The 25,563-nt window shown below is 38.3% G+C and overlaps 1 protein-coding gene across 5 annotated transcripts in view; it reads right to left on the reverse strand.

Moving 5' to 3' along the window:
• Positions 1-25,563, reverse strand: part of SPHKAP (SPHK1 interactor, AKAP domain containing) — a 171,063-nt gene that overhangs the window by 35,896 nt on the left and 109,604 nt on the right. For all 5 annotated transcript variants that reach the window (XM_032355060.1, XM_032355062.1, XM_032355059.1 and 2 more), the window contains 3 exons: positions 11,190-11,249; positions 9,430-9,564; positions 630-885 (listed from right to left, as the gene is read on the reverse strand). In XM_032355060.1, coding sequence (XP_032210951.1) covers positions 630-885; positions 9,430-9,564; positions 11,190-11,249 — 451 coding nt within the window. The remainder of the gene's footprint in view (positions 1-629; positions 886-9,429; positions 9,565-11,189; positions 11,250-25,563) is intronic.

The following is a 25,563-nucleotide window of genomic DNA, read 5'->3' on the forward strand; positions in this document are numbered from 1 at the left end:
TTCTTCTGTGGCTAAGAGTGGGGGAAGAAGAACACATTGTTCACTGAGCTCTTTGAATCTGTCATTCAAAACTGAATAAAGGCTAAGGGCTAAGTACTCTCCTGCCTTATTTCCTTATGTCCTTACCGTAAATAACAGGTAAATGTTATAAATACATAGAGCTGAATATAGTAAGTGTTAAGCAGTGCTAAGAGGCACTATTACACTCCCAAATACTGGATAAAGAAACTGGGGCTCAGAAGGACTAGGTAACCAAACCAGGCTTCCCAGCCTCTAAGAGGCAGTGCAAGAATTAGGCCAGTTTAAGTTGGCATCAGCTAATGGTGGCTTTATGGAAGTCTCAGGGAAGATAACTTTCATCCCTGTGATAGTCTTAGTCTCTTGGCAGGCAGCAGGATGTCCTTCAGCATCCCCAAGGCATCTTTAGGGAAACGGAGCCATCCAACCATTGTGTCAAAGTGCTTGAGTCGGCAGCTCACTCATGGTCTGTTATCCTTCTGTCCTCCCTAAACTCTGTAAGTGAAGATTATGGTGTGTCAGCCAAACCGACATGGCCTGAAACTTTCCTGAAATCCCAGTCATTTTTAGAGGGTGACTAATGCGCGTTTGTTTCATGGGGCCGTTCTCACCGCTCCTATAGTCTTCCACCTCATTTTCCTCCTCCAAGTGCTCAGAGGCGGTGAGAAAGTCCTCCTCGATTGAAGACAGGGAGCAGTTGGTGTCATCCTCCACTTTTAAGATACTTGTTTCCAGATGGAGCTGCCGCTCCTGCACCAGTTCAAGACCGATCAAAAATTTGTTGATTTCAAAGATGATGCAGTTGGTACTGTTTGCCCTATTCCCTCTTGCACACTGGACCAAGCAGATATCTGGCAGCCAAGGGCACTGAAAGTAGAGAGGAATAAACATATTTATTGAAAGAGAGAATAAAAAACCATCACTTCTGACCTTTCTTCTTCTACCAGTCTTTCTTGTTACAAGGAATGGGGGACATTTAAAATACTTGGAATATCTTCTGGGCTTCGATGGATGCATTGCTTGAAAAAAAATTCGAGTGCTATTCAAAAATAAATAGCATAAATAAATAGGAAAATAAAGCACACAAGGTACCCAGGAGAAAGTCTGACTTTGGGGAAACTACACCAGTTGCATCACATATTTTTGTTGTCTCCTGCTAAAGCAAAAGTGGCACCGGGCAAAGTTAAACAGGTTAAGGAAGATTTTCTTCAAAGCTCTTAAATTAGAAAAAAGGACCAGAACGGAGCTGGATCACAACTCCATTGAAACAAAAGGGCCGTGGGCTTTTTAAGAGCTGTTATCATGTATGGGGAGATGGAAAGGAGAAGGGAGTTGAGGGAAATTGGAAGGGGAGGTGAACCATGAGAGACTATGGACTCTGAAAAACAACTTAAGGGTTTTGAAGGGGCGGGGGATGGGAGGTTGGGGGAGCCAGGTGGTGGGTATTATGGAGGGCACCGATTGCATGGAGCACTGGGTGTGGTACATAAACAATGAAATCTGTTACAATGTTTATGTGGTACATAAACAATGAAATCTGTTACACTGAAAAGAAATTAAAAAAAATAATGGATACAAGATGTTGATGTTACAGAACTTCAAGAAAACAGAATTTCTTAGAAATTACATAAAAATTTTTCTAGTTGCCTTCGTTAATACAAATCTTTCTTTATGTCAGAATGTTGGAACAAAAACCTCAAAAAGTTATCGAATCCCAACCTAGTAAAGTCCGTACTTTTGTAAAATGGTTTTGTGGTCTCTCTCTACCACTACATTGGAAACCTTAAAAAGCACAAGTGTTTGTTTTTGCCCTGACCTATTCTGTGACTTTCATTCTGTATATTAGATTTTTTTTTTAATGTCTTTGTTTCCTCAACTACACAATAAAAGTTAACCTGTCAAAAAAAAAAAAAAAAAAAAAAGAAAGAAAAAAGAAAGAGCTGGTGTCAGACAGCTGCAGGCCATCTGGACTTGCTGACTGGCTTATGTGCATGGGAGGAAGTGGTTTTGGAACTTGGAGTCAGGCTCCTGCTGACCTTAGGCTCCCATCCTTCCACAGAGAAAGGGACACTATCTTCTTTGATGATCTTACTTCAGAGATGGTTCTCAGGTCTTTGAAAAAGACACTCCTAGGGCACCTGGGTGGCTCTGTGGGTTGAGCCTCTGCTTTGGGCTCAGGTCATGATCCCAGGGTCCTGGGATCGAGCTCCCCATCAGGGGTCTCTGCTCAGCAGGGAGCATATTTCCCCACTTCTCTCTGCCTGCCTTTCTGCCTACTTGTGATCTCTGTCAAATAAATAAATAAAATCTTAAAAAAAAAAAAAAAACAAACCTTAAAAAAAAAAAAAAAAAGAAAGAAAGAAAAGAAAAAAGAAAAAGACACTCCTGGCTTATAAACCTGGGAAGAGGCTTTTCAAATGGTTTTCATCTTAAAGGGGCAGAGATTCCTAACCATGTTTTCTAGGGTAAATATTCTGAGAAAAAGGGGCTTCAGTGCTTCTAGTCTGGGAGAAGACAGCTGGAAGTCTAGTCGAGCTGAGGGGAATGTTAAGGCTGTCTTGGTCACCATGATCCTTTTCTGCTTTGGTGATGTTCAGTAAAGCCTGTGTCAGTATTTCAGTGTTTCTATTAACTACAGTTAGAATTTATAATGTGTGTTGCTCATCTGAAGAAGCAGACACAATGAGGTATAAAGAAATTCACTGGAAGAGCACTGATTATCTTGAAAAGGCCAGCATATGAAGAAAGCAGTGATGAGGAGGCTTAAATCATTGGGTGGTGTCCCTGTGAGACCTATTAATTTTCTTCTGTTCTAGGGCGACAGACTATATCCCCTTTTTTTTTTTAAGATTTTATTTATTTATTTGACGGACAGAGATCACAAGTAGGCAGAGAAGCAGGCAGAGAGCCTGATGCGGGGCTCAATTCTAGGACCCTGGGATTTTGACCTGAGCCGAAGGCAGAAGCTTTAACTCACTAAGCCACTCAGGCACCCCAACAGACCATATCCTTATTCTCCACTACACACATTTTGCTATCCATATCGTTGTTCATTAGAATAGCAAAAAATTTCAATTGCTCCTGCACAGAAGACTAGTAAATTACAAACATATCTGTGCATTGGGATTTTTATTTTTATGAAGGGAATAATAATATGCTGATTCACAGTAATTTTTAACAGAAAATTTTTTGAATGGAAATGGGAGTTAGTGGTGAGAAACCTAAATAAATTTATATTAAGGTGGAATTTGAAATGTTTGGAGGAAGTAGTTTATGTATAAATGTGTGTCTTATAAAAAGGAAGGGGTTCAAAGAAGGGGTTCATAACCTTACTTTTCAAAGTCTAGTTGTAGACTAGCAGCCTTGGCATCACTTGGCAGCTGGTTAGAAATCTATAATCCTGGGAGCCACCTCAGATCCAGTAAATCAGAATTTGCATTTTCAAGAAAAATCTTTTGGTGATTCCTGCATGTATTAATATTTGAGAACCACTGGTCTGTAGCTTTTATGAAATTCACAAAGGGTCTGAGATTCCCCCACAATGACAAGGAACTACTGCTGTAGAGTAACAGTAGCTGGCTTGATTAATTTTACTTCTACTGAATTCAGATATACTAAACTAACCTGAAATTTAAAAGATGCTTTTTGGGTGTCTATTAAATGCAAGGTGTGCTGGGAGATACAAACATAAATTGATGGGGGATGGGGACCGGAAGGTGGGGCACAAAATACTGTCAGTGGACAGGCATGAATACCAATAATTATAAAGTTGAACCAAATGAAATTACCATATTTATAGGTAAAATGGTTCCGTATTGACCATTTCATACCATTTAGGTTAAATATATATAACATAAAGTTTTATATATTGTGGCAGGAATCAAAAGAGGTATTAGTACATCAGCATGAACTGTTAAGTAATACCTCAAAATAAACTTAGAGAAAGGATTGTAGTGTATGTGCAATGTTCCATGGCTATTGCATTCATAGACAGAAAATTTATTTTCTTAACTCTCTTCTTGAAAGTAAATAAACATCCTAGGAGTCTTAGGTAAATGAGGGTCAAATGATATGCATCCTATAAAATAATGGCAGGTATAATTATATAATGTTTATTGTCATCTATTAGGTGCTTTGACAATCCTATTACCTTTAATATAAACATTATTTCTGTGAGGTTGGTGGTGCCATTACTCTTTTACAGAGGAGACATCAGGCACAAAAAGGCTAACTGATCCTTTCAGAAATATAAAGTGGAAGAGCCAGCATTGCAATCCAGGCCTGTTGGACTCCAATTCCTGTGTCCCTTCCAATTCACCCCGTGGCTTCCTGGTCTAATCAACGTGCAATTTAGAAAGGAGGGTGGTTTGCACCTGGACCTCCTTGAACTCATGCATGCCTGCAAGTATATCTTATTATTATACATAATATGCATCTCAGAAAAAATATGCATCTCAGAAAAGTAATTGATCTTATTTGCATTTTCCATTTAATATTTTACTTGACTATTGGCTGTTGTCATGATTTTTCTTAAGATATTTTAGAGACTTATCCTAAGGCTCTATAAAGGATGGTTGGAGGAAGGAAAATGTCATGCCAACTTCTCATTCAATGCTCACTGGTATATATTCATTAGTCGAGAGAGAGAGAGAGAGAGAGAGAGCGAGCATGGCAGGAGACGAACAGAGGGAGAGAAAAAGAGAGAATCCTAAGCAGGCTTCATACTCAGCACAGAGCTGGATGCAGGGCTTGATCTCACAACCCTGAGACATCATGACCTGAGCTGAAATCAAGTGTGGGACTCTTAACCAACTGAGTCACCCAGGCACCCCTCTATTCATTAGTCTTTTGCAACACATAAGTATGGATAGTTGTGCATGAGTTTATATAAATTTAATAATATTCATAATAAATAAGGTCAAAGAGAATGTCAGACTATGTAAGCTGCTCCCTAAAAGCAAGATGTCCAGCTTATTTACCACTGTATCCTCAACACCTAGAAAAGTGATGAACACTTATAATATACAATATATTCATTCATTCAACCAATATTTACTGTGTTTTTAATATTTACATATGAATGAATAAGGTATATTATAAATATTTTCTTACATTTTTTCAGTTGTACAATTTAATTGTCAAGTAATGTGGGAATATAAAAAAGCAATAGGGTCATTTGTGAACTGGAAAGATGAAGGCATGAATAAATAAAGAGAAAAGTATTCATAAATAAAGAAATTCCTCTGGAGTCACATTATCCTTGTGACAGTATTCTATTTCTCTTCCCCAAAGGAGCCTGGTCAGATTGTAAATGGATGATAATTCTTACTGTGCATAGTAGTCCACCCTGGTATCTTATTTTGATTGACTGACTGATTGACTGATTGATTTGGGATAGAAGGGGGGAAGAGCAGAGAGAGAGGGAGAGAAAGAATCTTAAGCTGGCTCCATGCCCAGCACAAAGGCCCATGTGACACTTAATCTCATGAAGGTGAGATCATGACCTGAGCTGAAATCGAGAGTCAGATGCTTCACAGACTGAGCCACACAGGTGGCTTTTATTTTGCTTTAAATAATGTTTTCTTTCTACTTCACCTTTCTTCAATTTTTTGGACATGGAAAGAAAACACTGCATTTGAATAGACCTCGAGGTGTCTTCTTATTATTTTATTAAATCACTATGTTTAGTCTCTGAGAATGGAGAAAAGGTATTTTTTTTAAATCTCTGTTTTATAGAATAGGAAATTATAGTTGAGAGAAGCAAGGTAACTTGCTATCCAGACTACCGAAAATCTTTGGGATTGCAATTTTCTGCCTCAAAGGTGCCAAGTGGCTTGTTGATTCCCTTCTTCACAGGGTCACTGGGAACAATAGCTATGCCCTGGGAACTGATTTAGACTCCCCCTACTTAACCCAGCTCAAGTTGCCTGTGCCAATATCTCCATGACTACTTGTGGATTAACAGGTAACTAATTCTCCTAGCAGGATAGCCAAACTGAGACTATCCCTAAACTGGCTGTGGTTGGCTAACATGGGATCCCATATTGATATGCTGCTCAACATTGCTGATCTATTAAAATGCATGGACTGTGATACCTAGAAAATGAGGTAGGTCTTTGGAAGACAGAGGAAGAGTGAAATGGTGTGCAGGAAGCGAGGGGGACTCGGATGAAGAAGAATAAAATGCGCCCATCAAAAAAAAAAAAAAAGGAAAGAAAAAAGAAATCTTGCCATTTGCAATAACATGGATGGGAACTAGAGGGTATTATGCTAAATGAAATAAGTCAATCAGAGAAAGACAATTATCATATGATCTCTCTGATATGAGGAATTTGAGAGGCAAGGCGGGGGATTGTGGGGGGTAGGGAGGGAAAAAGTAAAACAAAATGGGATCGGGAGGGAGACAAACCATAAGAGACTCTTAATCTCCGGAAACAAACTGAGGTTTGCTGGAGTGGGTAGGAGGGATGTGGTGGCTGGGTGATGGACATTGGGGAGGATATGTGTTATGGTGAGTGCTGTGAAATGTGTAAGACTGATGAATCACAGACCAGTACCCCTGAAGCAAATAATACATTATACATTTAAAAAAAAGAGAGAAAGAGAGTGTGTGTACAGCTCACAGGCAATTCTGGACAGCTCTTAGGAAAATTTTGCAAAATTAAGTATGTTTTTAATGGATGATATTAAATGAGTCCTGGGAATTTTGACTTTCCCTGACCCCAATTAACATCTGTGCTGCTTTTGTGACACAACATCATTCAACATTCTTCCAATTTACATCCTCTGTGTGGCACCATTTTCTGGTTTACTCACATCCTCAGTGGTTTACACGGAGTTAATTGACCTCAAACTCTGAGGTGATCATGTGAGCCAGCCTGGCCAGCTGGAACACTGCAATCCTCAGGCCATAGTGATTGGTTCAGAAATGGGCACATGACACATGAGAGTCAATAAAACACAGTTAGACCTTTGCTGTAAGCCACCTGGAGGAGACATTCACTGAACCCAAAGGGACAGTGCTACTTCCAGGAAAGAGACTGTCTGATAGTGGATAAAGAGAGAGAAAGCTGGAAGAGGTCCCAAGGGGATCCATGTCCTGAATACACTGTTCATGTCCCGGTAATAATCTACCCACTATACTGTTTAGTTACATGAGATGGTATAATTCTTTTATACATAATCTAGTTTTCTGTCATGTTTAATTACAAATCCTAATAGGCCTGGTGCAAAAATACTGCTCAAAATAAGATTCGAAAATTACTTTTGGTCATCATAGTTTTGCCCAATATAAAGAGAGGGCACTTAGAACCACTTCTGTTTCCTCTTTTCAGGTGACTAATTTTCTCACTAAGAAAATGTGTTATTAGATTGACCAGGAGAAATGTTCCAGTCTTTTTTTTTTTTTTTTTAAGATTTATTTATTTATTTTAGAGAGAGAAAGAGAGCATGAGCAGGACAGGATGGGCAGAGTGAGAGGGAGAGAAAATCCTAAGCAGACTCTGCACTGAGTATGGACAGACACTGGACTTATCTTATGACACCAAGATCACCACAAGGAGATCACGGCCTGAGCTGAAACCAAGAGTTGGAAGTGTAACTGACTGCACCACCCAGGTGCCCCTTTTCTATTATAATAAGTTGTGTGCAGATTTTTACAAAGCATCTGGACTAGATGCAAGAAATTGTGGGTGGATTTCTGAGTTTTTTGAAATTTTGAAGGACTAAAGACTAAGAGAATATTTTAAAATTTTACAGTAAAACTAAAACCTAAAAAAGAACAACTGAAGAGAAACAAACATTCATCATTTTAATCTGTAGCTATGTTATCTGTCCCTGTCAGCATGTCTTATTTGGGGATATCCACGATCTTTGATACAGTGTGCCTTTAGAAATCATGTTTGTTTCTGTAAGTTGACTAAATTTATAGTTGTAAAACCTTATCTTCAAATAAAGAATGCTATAATGATTTATCTAACAACAACGAACATCAGTGCACTGAATGAGAATAACAGTATCTGATTTCCTGCTTTATTTTTAGTAATGTTCATTTCTTCTAAGAGTTTTGCTTTTCAAGGAAAACTAACTCTTTAAGAACTCACTCAATCACCTGACTCTTTCTAGGAAACTCACTTAACAGCCATAAAGTTGCTATCCTATATTTTTTTGCCTGGCTCATTTGGTATATCCTAAGAAATAAATATAAGAAGAATGAAGAAATGCTAGGATTCTGGGAACTTATAGTATGAATTAGAATTTTGATATTGTTATGAAACAGAAGACAAGTCTGTTTTTTTTTAATTTTTTTAAATATATTTTTTATTTATTTTCAGCATAACAGTATTCATTATTTTTGCACCACACCCAGTGCTCCATGCAATCCGTGCCCTCTCTAATACCCACCACCTGGTACCCCAACCTCCCACCCCCCACCCCTTCAAAACCCTCAGATTGTTTTTCAGAGTCCATAGTCTTTCATGGTTTGAGTCTGTTTTTGATTCTCTAATTGATTTGAAGAAAACCAAGCTAACCAGTCAATGCCTACTCTGTTGGTTCTAGTTTAGAACCAACAGTCTAGTTTAGTGCAAGTTAGCATCATGTACTTGAGAAGATAATAAATGTTAGCAGTTGAGGTAAGGGAAGACATTCATTCTTCTGTCTGTCAAACTCTGAGTACATATTTAGAAGAAACACATATGAAGACTGTTCTTGCCTGCAAAGAGATTTTGGAGTCCTATGCTATGGGAGCATATGTGTAGGAGTATGACGTTCATACTGACTTGTGTCAAGAGCTGACCATAAATAATTTATTACTAATTAATATTTTATTAAGAGCTGTGGGAGGCCGCAATAAGGCTTGAGACGAGGACCAAAGCAGGCCCTGACTTGTGCCTCCTTTAAAGTCCAAATAACCTAACAAAAGGTTTAGGACGGGAAAAGTTGAGTAGCACTGAGAAAGGGTCTGTGCTATGTGTTGTGCGCTCACCTACGTGACTTCCCACATGCTTGCTAAATAAATGAGAACAATTTGGTTGGGGTCATAAGTTCATGGCTGGTCCTTGCTGCCCTAGTGTAGCCCATAAATTACTTTCAGGGTTGCTGTATCAATACAGAACAATTGTATTGGCATCAGCCGTTTGGCGTCACGAGGTCTGTTTATAGTTTCTTGTGAAACTTATTATGGGAACTCGTGGTTGTTTAACTAGACACAGGTGTATTGCTTCTCCTATTGTAATATCACTATATAGATGGTCTTAACGCTTTGAATAAATTTAGCACTGTGGGACATCCTCCTCAGTGCTCTTCCTGCCCTAATCTCTTTGCTTCTTGAGTTCTTTTCTTCATCCTCTTACCCTCACATTCCTGGTCGATTTGTTGCGCCGGCCACGACAAAGAGCTTACATCTCTTACCTGTGAAACTTCAAAATCTGCCTGGAGATTTCCAGATGTTAACCCACTTAGAAGGACGATTTCATTTTCTTTTGGCTGTTGGACGTTCATGGAGCTGATGAGTTTTGGAAGATCTGGCGAAACATTGACCAATTTCTGTAGTGGAGAAAATAAGTTAGTTTAGATTTCTTTTCACCTCAAAAACACTACTCCAAAACTATTTACTTGCAAAACTAATACATAACTTATGCAAACAATAGATTACTTAATCTACTAAGATTATTACTAGAAGAGACTGTGTGAAATTGAAGCATAAAAGTTTAGATTGGAATAGAAAATTACTTAAACATAAAGCTTTAAAAATTCTTTTAGTTCTAAATTTTCCAAAGTAGGTATTTAATAATTAATGTCATAAAACAGGTATATATTGTAGGGTTTTTTTAAAAATTTTTTTCTTTTAACTCTTGTAATAAGAGATTTGTTGATTAATAATCATCTGTTCTAACAGTCAATAATAATATCAATAACAAAATAATTTCCAATATTGATTTTACTCTGTGCACTAGGTGCTATGCTAAAGATTGTATTCATTTTACATCTTAGTACACTTAATCTCCACAACACCCCCACATGCATTAGATACCATTATTACTTTCTTTTTATACGTAAGTAGCCTGAGGTCCAGAGATTAGTTTACACAAGCTCATACAGCTAAATCAGTGCCAAGTTTCTACTCTTAACCATAGCAGAAGATTGTCTCAAATCCCTCATATAAATCTTCAAACACAGAGTCCTCAAGATTCCAACTTGCTCTAGTCTCTCTTGCTGTCTCTTTGACAGACTCTGTCTGTACCATAAGTCCATTAAATGAAATCGTATGTATAAATTTTTTTTCCCCAAAATTCCTCCAGGACTACACCAATGAATGACACTTGAAGCTCTGTGGAAATCTATAATGGATAATCTGTATGGGCAAGTGGGTTTGAGAAGCTTCAAACCCAGGTGCAGCATTGTTAAGAAAAAACATCACAGGGATAACTGAGTAATCACGGGCCTACTGTTCTGATTGTCAAGCTGCAAATGGTGTCTGTTACACCACTATATTATACCAAATAGTGAAGTCAAACCATCTTCAGCTTTGGGTATGGATGGATCACCATATAATGCAAATTAATTCTTTCTATTGACCCCCAATTGGCTCTAGCTCAGAGGTCTGAGGGGCCTTTTAAGTTCTTGTGTGTTATCAAGGGTTTACAACAGGATCTTCCCAAACTTGGATACGGTTGGAATATGTAGCTGCTGCAGAATGCAAGGAGTCCAAGTCCCAGTTGAATGTAGGACTGTAGTTAAGAGTGTAGAAACCAAAGCTGGAGACACAAATTTGATCAAAGCAGCAGGAAGGAGCAGACCTGAGAGCCTCAGAGAAGGGCTGGCTGATATCAAGAGGGTTTGGGAAACTTTGGAAACATCATCTCAGGCAGGGTGTTTGAAAACAGAGGTAGGGGCAGAGAAAGCCACTATCAGGCCCTGTAGGCAGGGGGAAGCATCTCTTTGGAGAGCAGCCCTGTTATCTTGGGGAAGCAAGTTTCACAAGTATAAGGAAGGCAACCTGCGTGGGAGGTGGCAGGGGAAGGGTCAGAAAATGGGTTTTGAAGAAACTATCCTATTAAAGACTCTCCAGCTGAATGAGTGCCATTTATAGATGAAGTCCTGTCGGCTCTCTAGTCGGTTCAGCCAGTCTTTGTCCCGTGCTCCCAGAGAGCTTGTGCTCCCAGTGTTACCTGCTGCAGGTGCTCTGTGCTGCAAGCATCCTTGTTCACATCCAGGTTCACGAAGCAAACCTGGGAAAAAGCCCAAAAACAACGAAGTAAGTGAAAAACCTGGTAGTTCTTTTCCAGAAAAAAAGCATGGAATCCATTTCGGGCAAATGATTTGAGAATGCTGCACATTTTGTATAGTTGGTCTGGCACAAAAACAGTCACTGTACCTTTTGGCTTCTGTGCAAACCTCTAACACCCTACGCACAATTCACCTGATCCCATCTTCCATTCATGGTCCAACAAACAAAACTGTCTCTATGTATTCAACTCAATGCAAGTCACAAGTCTTCACACTTACAAAGGGTTATCGAATCTCATGAAATGGAGAGAAGACCTACAATATTCTAAACTTCTGTTTTTAATTGCAATGAACATTTTAATTTATCTTTTTTTCTCCTTCCCCTAGTTTCTCCTTTCATTTTTAGTCCAGTACATGATAAAAAGCTTTCTCTTTGTTTCATAGTTTTCATTCGTTGAGTTAAACCTGTTGTATAGTTTGCCTCTTTTTAGCCATCCTAAATAAATGTCTGAATAAGTTGGACTGTGAAACCGGTAGCAACAATCTTAAAAAATAACACAGAACAAGAAGAGAATTGTTGTAGTTTAAATCTCACAGAGCAGCGAAAAAAATATGCTAAGGACATTTGCATGGAGATGGGGAGAAGACAACTTAAAACATAAAGAAGTGAGATATATTCTTTTTCTTTTCCCTTAAATAAATAAATCAATTTAATTGGAATCTTATTTATGTATTTATTTATTTATTGAGTGGGGTTGGCACACGATGTTACATCAGTTTCAGGTATACATAGTGGTTTAAGTTTTTTACTCTCAACAATTTAATTTGCCCATATAAAACTGATAGCATTAATTATCTGAATATTTAGTCAGATGTTTGGACTTACGTAGATGCTTGGAAGCATATGGGGCCTTCTGATTTCAGTTGTCTGAGTTATGGTTTCTCAGAATCTATCCTTTCTCTTTTTTACATAATTGAAAAAAAATAATTGAAAGATTTGGGGTAAGTCTTTAAGAACTACAATATTTGTACAGTGCTATAGTGTAAAGCTCATTACTGTCTTATTCCCCCCAATGGAAGGTTTTCTGGATTTCTGAACTCACAATATCCTTGCAGCATCTCTAGGGTACAGTATCTGCTTGTTAAGAATAACCTGATGGGCATTTGGGAGAAGAAGGGGCACAAACTGCCATCCACACTCTTAACTCCTCCATTGGGTTAACAGGATGACTAAACTGGAACCAGGCATGAGCTCCTTCAGGGACAGTACAAAGAGAGGCATGAATAGGAGATGGTGCTTGGAAGGAGTTCATGGTTTAGAGCAGTTTGTGAATATTCATATAATAACTGGAACTTTGCCCTTGGAAAACTGGTTCAATATCTGTTCATACTCAGGGGCTTTGAATAACATGCAGTTGGGACTGCTTTTACTGAACTGATTCGACAGTTTTCCGTTCATCTTAAAGAAAGGTGTATTACCTTGACCTGGCACTGCAAGACTTTTATCTTCTATCACAGTGGGAGAAAATAACACAGAGACCAAGGAAAGGCATCTGTAGTAACTACTTCCCTGCCCTCTGATACTATCTTTTGTTCTCTGAAAATGAACTTTCTCTTTTTTCATCCTGGGCTGCGATGTGAAATTCTGCCTAGGTTTGGAAGAAACCCTCCACACTTGCTAGCTGGGCCAAGACTAGACAACGTCAGACATAAACCAATAACTTACTTATACTTGACACATGTATCTTTCCATACCTTGGTTATAGAGGATGATCCAGTTTTTAAGGGCTATTAGGTTATGTGTAAAATACCTGAAGGGGCAAATCCAAATATAACAAATGATCCAGGGAAATTTTTTTAAGTATCTGCATTTATTTAATAATCTCTTAAACATAATTTATTTCCCGTTAGCCTTTACTAGATTGTTTATTCATGAAGGCAGGTCCTGATAGCTTAGTGTTTAGCAAAGCCTGGTACTTGGTAGGTGCTCAATAAATGTTGATAAATGCATATGCATACATGGAGTGGAAGCACTGTCTCGGTTATTGTGGACATCACCCCGTAATAATTATTTTCCTTATTTATGTTGTCAGTTCCGACGCTGCCAATAAAATGTTTCTTCCAATAAGGATATAAGGGAGTAGATAGAGAAGTTATAGAATTAACAGAGCTAATGTTACTCCATCAGTTGGTACTGTGTAAAGTTCTTAGATAGGCTTTTTAGTTCTGTGAATAAGGATTTATTAAAAAAACAGATAAAAGCGAAGTTGAGAACCGTAATTGGTGATAAATACACATAAAAAGGTATAAACACTTTTCTTGCAGTGGAGGTTCCTTTCTCTTCACATAAACTACATTTCATGTTGTATCCGCACGTGTCTTTGTTTAGACCATCTGCAGACACACAGAGCTGAGGCAGATGGAAACACATCTCATCGCTGCGAGAACACAGACACCTCTTTTCTTGCCTACTTAACAAAGCCAATTTTGTGGCTGTATGTACCTTTCAAATACAAACGCCTCTCTTTTGTCATTATTACAGTTTTAAAATAAAATGTTGGAGGAACAAGTATCACTGAGAAAATGATGCCACTTTATGATTTTTGCTTTCAAGCAATCTAATACATCACTCCTGACTGAGATGAAGAGTCAACACAGAGAAGTTACATCTTATTCCCAACTGGCTGGTATCTCCGACATACAGCCTCAGCCTCCCCACTCGAGGAGTTAGTTCTCTCCAGACCCTGAAGGACCTGTTTTGACACACATAGAACCATAATGCAAAATCTTCCAGACTTTAATATTTTAGTCACATAGAACACTCACCCTAACTAAGCCCGCAGAGGATTATTTTCCACTTCTGTTAGCGAAAGTTTCCTTACAACTGGCTGCAATAACACAGGGAGTAGCCTCACTTGTTGGGAGGGAAATTCTAACCCTCAGGTCTTTCTCAACTTTCATGGCACAGGGAGCATAGCATAAAATGATGATGTCTTCTTTACTCCAACTTTTTAAAAAAGTCTGCTGAATTTGGACCAGAATCTCCACAGTATAGAAAGAAACCCATGAGATCAAGACCTGAGCCAAAATCAAGAGTTGGAGGCTTAACTGACCAAGCCATCCAGGTGTCCCTTGCTGTTTCTTTTCTTTTTTTCTTTTTTCTTTTTTTTTAAATAATTTTATTTATTTATTGGACAGAGAGAGATCGCAAGTAGGCAGAGAGGCAGACAGAGAGAGAGGAAGGGGGGAAGCAGGCTCCACACCAACCAGAGAACCCAATGCAAGGTTTGATCCCAGGACCCTGAGATCACCACCTGAACCAAAGGCAGAGGCTTAACCCACTGAGCCACCCAGGTGCCCCTGCAAGGTTGGCTCGGCATCTGACTCTTGATTTCAGCTCAGGTCGTGATCTCAGAGTACTGAGGTCAAGTCTGCCTCAGTCTCCCTGCTCAGCATGGAGTCTGCTTGAGATTCTCTCCTTCTCCTTTTGCCGCTGCCCCCAAGTGCTCACTCTTTCTTTGTCTCAAACAAATAAATCTTAAAAAAGGGATATATTTTGGTGCAAGCCACTATAAGGAAAAGGTTAACCTTAAAATGGAGTAAGAAAAATAAGAAAAATAAGTAAGAAAAAGGAAGTAAAATAGTAATAAGTAAAAAATAAGTAAAAAAATAAATAATTAAGTTAAATAAGAAAAATAATTTAAAGTGGGTTGTAATTTGTAGCATCTTTTGTGAGTTAATTACACTTAAAAATGGTTTTAGATATTATGTATTTATTGTAGAAATCAGACAAAAGCCTTTTTAAGTCAGACAAAAAAGTGTCTGACAGAAGCAATACTCTATGTCATGTATAAAATGTAGGGCTGACATTTTGAATTGAAATCACAAAGAACCGATGATGATTGCCAAGGGCATAATGGGGCAAAACTCCCATTATGCTGGGCAGTTTTATTTTTTCATGGACTCTTTAGACAATTAATGAGATAGTCCAGAAATGCTGTTGCATTATGGGTCAAGGAGGGGCACATCTCGGTGCCAGAGGTTGTATGTCAGCAGGCTGTTAGCCCAGAGTGTGGGGCCTCTGACTTTTGCTGCGTACTTTCTCATCTCTCCTGAAATCAGCTAACACCCATGAAGATAATCATCCTATATGGAGATCCTGTTTAGGAAATGAAATAAATCCAGCAGAAAGAGTGTATTATCATATGGTTTCACTTACTTGTGGAGCATAAGGGAAAACATGGAGGGCATTAGGAGAAGGAAAGAAGAGTGAATTAGGGGAAATCGGAGGGGGTGACGAACCATGAGAGACTGTGGACTCTGAGAAACAAAATGAGGGTTTTGGAGGGGAGAGGGGTGGGGGGTTGGGTGAGCCTGGTGGTGGATACTAAGGAGGGCACGTATTGCATGGAGCGCTGGATGTGGTGCATAAACAATGAATCTTGGAACACGGAAAAAATAAAATTAAGTAAATAGAAAGAAAGAAGAAAGAAAGAGTAAAAGAAAGAAAGGAGAAACTGTTAACAAAAAGCATGATGTCGAATTGCCTTTCAAATTGGGGCATTTGAATGTTTACTATTACCAGATACATACTTAAGTTTTATCTTAGAAGAAAACCAATCCTTTCCTCCGGCAGCTTCTAACAATGCAGCCATCTGGCCATGCGGAGAGAATGAGATCTCTTCATTTGGTGGTATTAAAATGCTGATCCACAAATCTCCTGGAGAAAAAATTGCCTCTTTTCTTACCCCAATCCACAGGCTCCTACTAGGTTCAGGACCCTGGACCAAAATTATCTTTGAAAGGATATGACATTTTCCCTGATTAGTATTTTAGACTAATGACAACTAAAATGGCAGTTTATGCATCTGTGTTGCTATGCCATAGCGCTGTCAGGCATTCTTGGAACCCACTTGACGTTTGGAAGGATAACCGCGTTTGTGTTCAGTTATTACTGCTTTAACATGATTGCAGTAATCACACAAAATGAAATGCAAAGTTTTACCCACACTGGAGACTGTCAAATCTCTCTGCTTTTTAAACTGTCAATATTTTTAAAAATATCTTCAAATTGCTGTTTTGAGGGTAGCTGTTCGAGCAGTTTGTGATAAGAGACTCTGTAAAAGGTATCAAAATTTCTGAACAATGCCAGATATTTTAACTAAGCCATACATCTAGCCAATTTTATCGCTAACCTAAAAAAATAAAGGAGAAGTATGCTACTCAGGGAAATTATTTTCCCCTACTTTTGTTGTTCCTAAAGACATTTCTTTTGGAACAAAAAAGTATATTTATATATAAAATCTGATATACATTTACCAGTTAAAGAACACACTGTATTTATTTTAAATTGCCATTTTATAGATGTGTTTTCTGAGAGATAATTCACATGCCATGTGACTTACTCATTTAAAGTATACTTTAATGGTTTTTAATATATGCACAGGGTTGTGCAACCACTGCTACAATCAATGTTAGAATATTTCTTCACCCACAAAAGAAAATGTATTTATAAGCATTCTTCCATTTCTCTCCAAAAACCCTCACCCTAGCCCTAGGCACTCACTCATCTTTCTGTCTCTACACATTGGCCTCTTTTGGACATTTCAGATAATCAGAGTCGCTCAATATGTGTTTTTTGGTGACTGATGTAATTTTTTACAACACCTTGATTTGATAATTCTGCGCAGGATTCTATGCTCATCATGCTAAGTGCAGTCACCATCTGTCGTCACCCTCCAACTTATTGCAAAATTATTGACCATATCTCTTATGTTGTGATTTTCACCTCTGTGACTTACTTTATATCTAGAAGTTTGTACATTTTAATCCCCTTCACCTATTTCACCCATCCCCCCACTCACCTCCCCACTGGCCCTTGTTTGAACGTGCACACACACACACAAAATCTTTTTGACTATAATTTTGTCATCTTTCGTCTCCTTAGTGGTGAGAGTTTTCTCCTGTCATCTTCTCTCACTGAAAAGGATAGTATTATGGAAAAATGATGCCCAAGGATGGTAGGGGCAGAGATGAGTCAAATTTCCCTTGGAAGACAATTTATCTGGGAGTTCTACCTTGTTTTTTATCTTAAATTGAAGGGAAAAGGAATACATATGATAGACTTGGTTCCACTTTGCTTACTTTTTCTCTCACTGAAGTTATTTAGATTTCTAATACATAAAGAGCTGAGATATGTTTCTGAACTCTCAGGAGTCATGCTCTGGGATAGTGCAGACAAAGAAAAGTCAAATGTGGATCAAATATCAAGTAGCGGAATTATTTCAGATGTCATGGATGATGGCGAGGGGCCTTTTATTCATCAGCTGACCTTTGTTTCTTTTTGAATCAAGATGACTTTTCAACTCTTCATTTTGACTACAGCAAGTAAGCCAAATTTTGGGAAGCCACAGCAATCCACTAACAAGTATAATAGGGAAAATCTTTTTCTGGAGCATGTACTGAGCAGGGAGAAGTAGGCAGAGGATTCATGTCTTCCAATAGATGAGCTGGACCTCAGGAGGTGGTAGTCGAGATGATTTGTTTGCTGATCCTAAATCACTCATGACTAAAACTGAAATGCTTTCCCATTATGAAGTCAAAAATGATAATCCTATACATATCATCCTTCAAAATTCATTGTAGTCACACTTTTTTTTTTTTTTTTTTTAAAGTAAGCTCTTACCGCTCTCTTGGATTGTTTCAATCCAAACCTTTAACTCTGCTTAATCTGGGTAAGTATGCTCAAATGAAAGCATGACAGAGAAAACGGGCTATTCCTGAACCATAGAACCTGTGAATAACCCAAACCCTCAAAGAATGAATGATGAGGATAAAAGAACTAACAGCAAAGAAGTAGAGAAGCAAGAAAGCTATGTGGCCAAAACCACCTACTTTTCGAATATTTTAAAATAATCCTATTTTTCCATGGACAGAACACATCATTGTTCAGAGTGTTAAAGTTCTGTAAGTTTCACCCTAGAACAATGGAGTAAATTCCAGACACAATAAATGACTTACCCATATGGACTTCAGCTGGCTCTTGGGAGAATGTGCTCCCCTTACATGCCTGGAACATTCTCTCATCTTTGAGCTACGACAGTGTGCAAGAAGCAGGAAGCTGTGCTTTGCCTAGAGTCAAACTGAGCTTCAAAGCCTGGATCTGTGCTTGCTAGATCCTAGTCTAAAAGGCTATCATAAAATACTGTGCAGAATTTCTATGAAGACTAAGTGAAAGACAAAGTAAAGAATATCAGGGAAAGTTGGATGCCATTTTATTGATTTCTGGGTTATTGTCTAAAGAGTGAATTATTTGAAGTTATTGCTCTTTGTTCAGAGAAAAATGGCAATTTCATAAGGCCCAGTCTAAATAATTTGACATGGAATATATATGAAGTGCAGCTATTTCTGAGAATGTAAAGCAATTAAAATTTGGGTCCTTACATGTAACTACCCCCACATCTACCCAGATCTTACTTACTTGGTATAAATCTTAGCTCCCATTTAATTATGTAAACATTATTCATTGACTAAAAACATTAAGTTATGTTTTCTAAATTTTTATTATTTATGTTTTGGATATATATAAGTATAGAGTGACACCTTGCTTTTTAGGGCTATCAAATATTTAATTAAGAAATACCTTCCCTCTTGTTCCCAGAAGTAGTTATGATGTATTTCATCTAAATGTACTCCATGGGTATGGGCGTTGCCTGGTATCACACCCATAAAACCAGTGGATGATTCCAATAGACATGAAAGAGGGAGGCAAGTGCATATATAGAAGTAAAAAGTAATTTAAAGCAGAACTGTAGGCAAGTTAAAAACATCAACCACTGTCTTATCATTATCATATAAATTACTAAGTATGAATAGTGCTATTTGTGAGAACTTATAGACCTAAACAGAGCAGAGACTCTCATTATAAAGAAAGATCTTGAGTCAGAACGAGTAAATACTTTTATGTGTACAAATCAACCACTAGGATCCAATGCATGATTTCAATTTCTTAATATAGTATATAAAAGGATATATGGATTAGTTTTACTTTAAACATTTAAAAATATCAGCCAGGAATGCACTTTTTAAGCAGTCTGGAAAAGCTTATCAATTAAATTGACAAAAATCCTCCTCCACATATGATGAAGCAACTCATCTTTGACTATGGCATAAGAACCATCCCCCACACCAAAAAAAAGAACCAAATGCTACTGTAGATTTGATAAATTGACTGTAAATATTGCATGATTTTAAATTTTGTAGAAACTGTTTTTAAAGATTTTGTTTATTTATTTGACACAGAGAGAGAGAGTGCACAAGCAAGTGAACTGGCAGGCAGAGGGAGAGGGAGAAACAGACTCTCTGCTGAGCAGGGAGCTTGATGGGTGACTCAATCTCAGGATCCTGGGATCATGGGATCATGACCTGTGCCAAAAGCATACACTACAACTGAATGAGCCACCCAGGTGCCTCAAAATTTTTTAGAAATTTTGTGTATGGTACAAGAAAGTGGTCAAGTTTCATTCTTCTGCATATTGCTGTTCAGTTTTCCCAACATCGTTTTTGAAGAGAATGTCTTTTTTTTCCCCACTGGATATTCTTTTCTGTTTTGTCAAATATTAGTTGACCATATGGTTGTGGGTCCATATGGGTGTTTTCTATTCTATTCTGTTGATCTATGTGTCTGTTTTTATGCCATTACCATACCGTCTTGATGACTACAGCTTTGTAATAGAGCTTCAAGTCTGGAATTGTGAAACCTCCATCCTTTCTTTTCTTTTTCAGGATTGCTTTGGCTATTTGGGGTCTTTTGTGGTTCCAAACAAATTTTAAGATTGCTTGGGTTCTGGTTCTGCGAGAAGTGCTAGTGGTATTTTGATAGGGATTGAATTAAATGTGTAGATTGTTTTGGGTAGTATAGACATTTTCACAATGTTTGTTCTTCCAGTCCATCAACATGGAATGTTTTTCCATTTTTTTTGTGTTCTCTTTGGTTTCTTTCATAAGTGTTTTATACTTTCCAGAGTAAAGATCTTTTACTTCTTTGGTTAGGTTTATTCCTAGGTATCTTACTGGTTTTGGTGCAATTATAAATGGGATTGACTTCTTGATTTCTTTTTCTGGTGCTTCATTATTGGCGTATAGAAATGCAACAGATTTCTGTTTGTTGATTTTATATCCTATGACTTTGCTTATTTCATATAATAGTTCTAATAATTTTTTGGTTGAGTCTTTGGGGTTTTCTATATAGAATATCATATCTGTAAAGAGTGAAAGTTTGACTTATTTCTTGTCAATTTAGATGCATTTTATTTCTTTTTGTTTTCCTATTGCTGAGGTTAAGACTTCCAACACTATGTTAAATAACAATGGTGAGAGTGGATATCCCTGACCTCTTCCTGACCATAGAGGTAAAGCTCTCAGTTTTTCCCCAATTAGGATGATATTAGCTGTGGATCTTTCATATATGGCCTTTATGATGTTGAGATACATCTCATCTATTCCTACTTGTTGAGGATTTTTTTTTTTTTAAATCAAGAATGGATGCTTTATGGGCATCTGGATGATCAGTTGGTTGAGTCCCAATTCTTAGTTTCAATGCTCAGCAAGGAGTCTGTTTGAGCATTTTCTCTTCCTCCCCTTTTGCCCCTCCCTCTGCTCACATGCAGTTTCTCCCACTCTTCCAACTAAATAAATAATTTTGTTTTAAATTCTAAATATTTTATTTTTATTTTTTAACTTAATTTTATTTTTTCCATGTTCCAAGATTCATTGTTTATGCACCACACCCAGTGCTCCATGCAATATGTGCTCTCCTTAGTACCTACCACCAGGCTCACCTAACCCCCCACTCCCCTCCCCTCCAAAACCCTCAGTTTATAGATGCTGTATTTCATCAAATGCTTTTTTTTTTTTTGCATCAGTTGAGAGTATCATATGGTTCTTATCCTTTCTTCTATTAATGTGGTGTATCATGTTGATTGATTTGTCAATATTGAACCACTCTTGCAGCCCAGGAAACATTCCACTTGATCATGGTGAACAGTTCTTTTAATGTACTGTTAGATTTGGTTTGCTAGTATCTTTTTTTTTTTTAAGAATTTTTTAAAAGATTTTATTTATTTATTTGACAGACAGAGATCACAAGTAGGCAGAGAGGCAGGCAGAGAGAGACGGAGAAACAGGCTCCCCATTGAGCAGAGAGCCCGATGTGCGACTCGATCCCAGGAGCCTGGGATCATGACCTGAGCCTAAGGCAGAGGCTCTAACCCACTAAGCCACCCAGGCACCCAGTTTGCTAGTATCTTTTGAGAGTTTTGCATCCATGTTCATCAGAGATATTGGTTTATAATTTTCTTTTTTAGTGAGTCTCTGTTTTGGTTTTGGAATCAATAATGCTGGGAATGAGTCTAGGAGTTTTCCTTCCATTTCTATTTTTTGGAACAATTTGAGAAGAATTGGTATTAACTCTTCTTTAAATGTCTGGTAGAATTCTCCTGGGAATCCAGCTGGTTCTTTTTTGGGGAGATTTAAAAAAATATTTTATTGATTTATTTGACAAATGGAGAGAAAGACCAAAGCAGGGGGAGCAGCAGGCAGAGGGAGAGGAAGAAGCGGGCTCCCCACTGAGTAGGGAGCCTGATAATGAGAGGCTTGATCCCAGAATCTTGGGATCATCACCTGAGGCAAAAGTAGCCACTTAACTGAGCCACCAAGGAGCCCCTGTTGGGAGAGTTTTGATTACTGATTGAATTTATTTGCTGGTTATGAGTATGCTAAATTTTCTATTTCTTCCTGTTTTGGTTTTGGTTATTTGTATGTTTCTAGGAATTTATCATTTTCTTCCAGAGTGCCCAGTTTGCTGGCATAGAATTTTTCATAAAAATAAATTTTTTTTTCATAAAAATAAATTAAAAATGGATGAGAGACCTAAATATGAGACAGAAAACCATCAAAATCCTAGAGCTAAACACAGGCAGTAACCTCCTTGACACTGGCCATAGCAACTCTTACTTGATCCATCTCCAGAGGCAAGGGAAACAAAAGCAAAAATGAATCTACTGGGACCTCATAAAAACAAACAAACAAACAAAACTTCTGCACAATGAAGGAAACCATCAACAAAACTAAAAGGCAACCTACAAAATCAGAGAAGATATTTACAAATGACATATCTGATAAAAGGTTAGTATCCAAAGTGTATAAATAACTTATCAGGGGCACCTGTGCAGCATAGTTGGTTAAGCATCCAGCTCTTGGTTTTGGCTCAGGTCATGGTCTTAGGGTTGTGAGACTGAGCCCCATGTTCAGCTCTGTGCTCTGTATGGAACCTGCTTGAGATTCTCTGTCTCTCTCCCTACCCCTCCTGCTGGTGCTCTTGGTGCTCAACCATTCATAATCAGGGAACTACAAGTTAAAACCATGATGAGATACCACCTCACACCTGTCAAAATGGCTAAAATGAAAAACACAGGAAACAACAGATGTTCAAGGGTGCAGAGAAAGGGGAATGCTTTTGCACTGCTGGTGAGAATGCAAATGTGTACAGCCACTCTGGGAAATGTCGGTGCCTGAGCGGCTTGTAGCACATGCGCGGTGATGCTTTTGGGCTCCGCCACGCCCACTCGTTGCCTCGGCCACCACTGCCTCAAGCCGTTGCCGCCGCCAGGTGGCGACGATGCGGAGCTGCTCTGGCTGGGCCCGTGGGGGCCTCGGGCGCCGCATGACTTTTTCGTTGCCCGAAAGTAAACACGCCATTAAGATGGCGGCTGGATGCGAGCCAGTAGGCGGAACTTAAGATTTTGTATCTATGTGGCTGCGAGTGATTGGTTGTGCAACCTTGGTATATATAGACATGCGCGGGCGGGGGAGAGAGAGATCCCAACAGCTACCCAGAAATAAAGCTTGCTTCGCTGAGGTCTCCTGGTCGTTCTTGCTGGCGAGAGCGACAGGGAAACAGTATGGAGGTTCCTCAAAAGGTTAAAAATAAGGGCACCTGGATGGCTCAGCGGGTTAAACCTCTGCCTTCGGCTCAGGTCATGATCTCAGGGTCCTGGGATCGAGCCCTGCACTGGGCTCTCTGCTTAGTGGGGAGCCTGCTTCCTCCTCTCTCTCTCTCTCTGCCTGCCTCTCCACCTACTTGAGATTGAAATAAATAATATCTTTAAAAATAAAGGTTAAAAATAGAACCATTGTATGACCCAGCAACTGCACTACTGAGTATATACCCAAAGGATACAAAAATACAGATTTGAAGTTTACATCATCCTGATGTTTATAGCAGCATTATCAACAATAGTTAAGCTATGGAGAGAGCCCAAATGTCCCCCAACTGAAGAATGGATAAAGCAGATGTGGTATACATACACAATGGAATATTACTAAGTCCGTCAAAAGAATGAAATCTTGCCATTTGCAATGATGTCGATGGAGTTAGAGCATATTATGCTAAGTGAAGTAAGTCAGCAGAGAAAAATAAATACCATATGATTTCACTCATATGTGAAATATAAGAAACAAAACAGATAAACATAATGGAAAGAGGAAAAAAAAAAGAGAGAGAGAGAGAGAGAGGGCTGGGACACCTGGGTGGCTCAGTTGGTTAAGCAAATGCCTTTGGCTCAGGTCATGATCTGAGAGTCCCAGGATGGAGTCCAACATCAGAGGGATGGGGGCTGGGGGGTGGTCAATGCTCAGCAGGGAGTCTGCTTATCCCTCTGACCACTCCCTTCTCATGCTCTCTCTCTTTCTCTCTCTCTCTCAAATAAAGAAATAAAAATCTTTAAAGATATATAGAGAGAAACAAATCATAGGAGACTTAATAGAGAACAAACTGAGGGTTGATGGAGGTAGGTGGGCAGGGATGGGCTAAATAGGTGATGGGTTTTAGGAGGGTGCTTGTGATCAGCACTGGGTGTTGCATAAGAGCAAAGAATCACTAAATACTCCTGAAACCAATATTACACTATATGTTAGTGAACTAGATTTAAATAAAATTGGAAAGCAAAAAATTTGTAGAAATTTATGTTTTAACATTTCAATTAAGCTTTCGTTAAAGGTTATTTCTGATTTTTCACCTTTAAAATAATAAAATCAAATAAACTTCCAGTTATCACCTTTCTCCACTTCTTAAAGTCATATACATTTACACAAAAAAATGTGAAAGTGTAGATACGCATGTTTGTGGTCTGAGTAGCTCAATTATTTTAGAGTAGATGAAAAACAATTTAAGTGATTAAAATTACTAGGAATAAATGGTAGTGAATCTAATTTTAAAATGCAAATAACTGATCTAAACTAGACATTTAACTAGCACATCTCATATTTTTGACAGCCAAACCCATCAATAACTTCAAACTTTATCTCTCCAGTATGCCTGAGGTATACTTGAACAAACACTTTATGTATCCCCAATAATTCATGCTGTAGTCTACCAGTATAGATAAAAATGGTGGAAAGATAACATTCAAAAGCAACTTCTAAGCACACATAATGGGTGATGTAATGCAGGGAAGTGGAGCAACTCCCTAAAGAAGTTAGTCCTGCAGTCCAGCTGGTAAGGCAGGAAAGGAACTTTTGTTCCTTTGAACAGATCTAGACTGACTGTCTACATTGATGAATGGCACCAGAAAACAGTTGTTCCTTCCATGTCACTGGGCTCATTCTTTTTGGCCTGCTCTAGGTCTACATATGAAGCCATTAGCTCAAGGCCTGTGTCCCGATTACTGTCCCCATAGCTTGGATCCCGAGGGCCCTTAAGAGGCTCAACTTACAATATCCTAGTGGATTGGCAAGTCCTCAGAAGTAACTTGCTTTTCCATGGATTGCATGGAGCACTGGATATTATATGCAAACAGTGAATCATGGAACACTACATCAAAACCTAATGATGTGCTGTATGGTGACTAACAACATAATAAAAAAATCCACAGGAAAAAATTGTTGGAATTGAAAAAAAAACTTGCTTTTCAATTAAATGACTATTAAAACTTATGCCTTTGAAAATTGGAATTTAGAAGACTATAGTTTGCACACCATGAATTAATAATTAGATAGCTCAAATAATGAAAGAGAAACAGAAAATATGAGAACATCTATCATAGTAAAAAGATAAAGACTAGTCTTTCATATTTGTTTCCTTTGACAATGATTCTGAGTAATTACTAAAATATCCATGTTTCAAAGGACTTTCTGCATAATGAATACAGCGAGTGTGCGTGTGTGTGTGTGCGTGTGTGCGCATGCCTGTGTGTCTTCATAAAACTATATATATCCTGATTTAAGGCTTCTTTATCCAGTTTGCTTCCTTAAACTTTA

Source organism: Mustela erminea, chromosome 8, assembly GCF_009829155.1.
Source record: "Mustela erminea isolate mMusErm1 chromosome 8, mMusErm1.Pri, whole genome shotgun sequence".
In the NCBI taxonomy this organism is placed as follows: domain Eukaryota; kingdom Metazoa; phylum Chordata; class Mammalia; order Carnivora; family Mustelidae; genus Mustela; species Mustela erminea.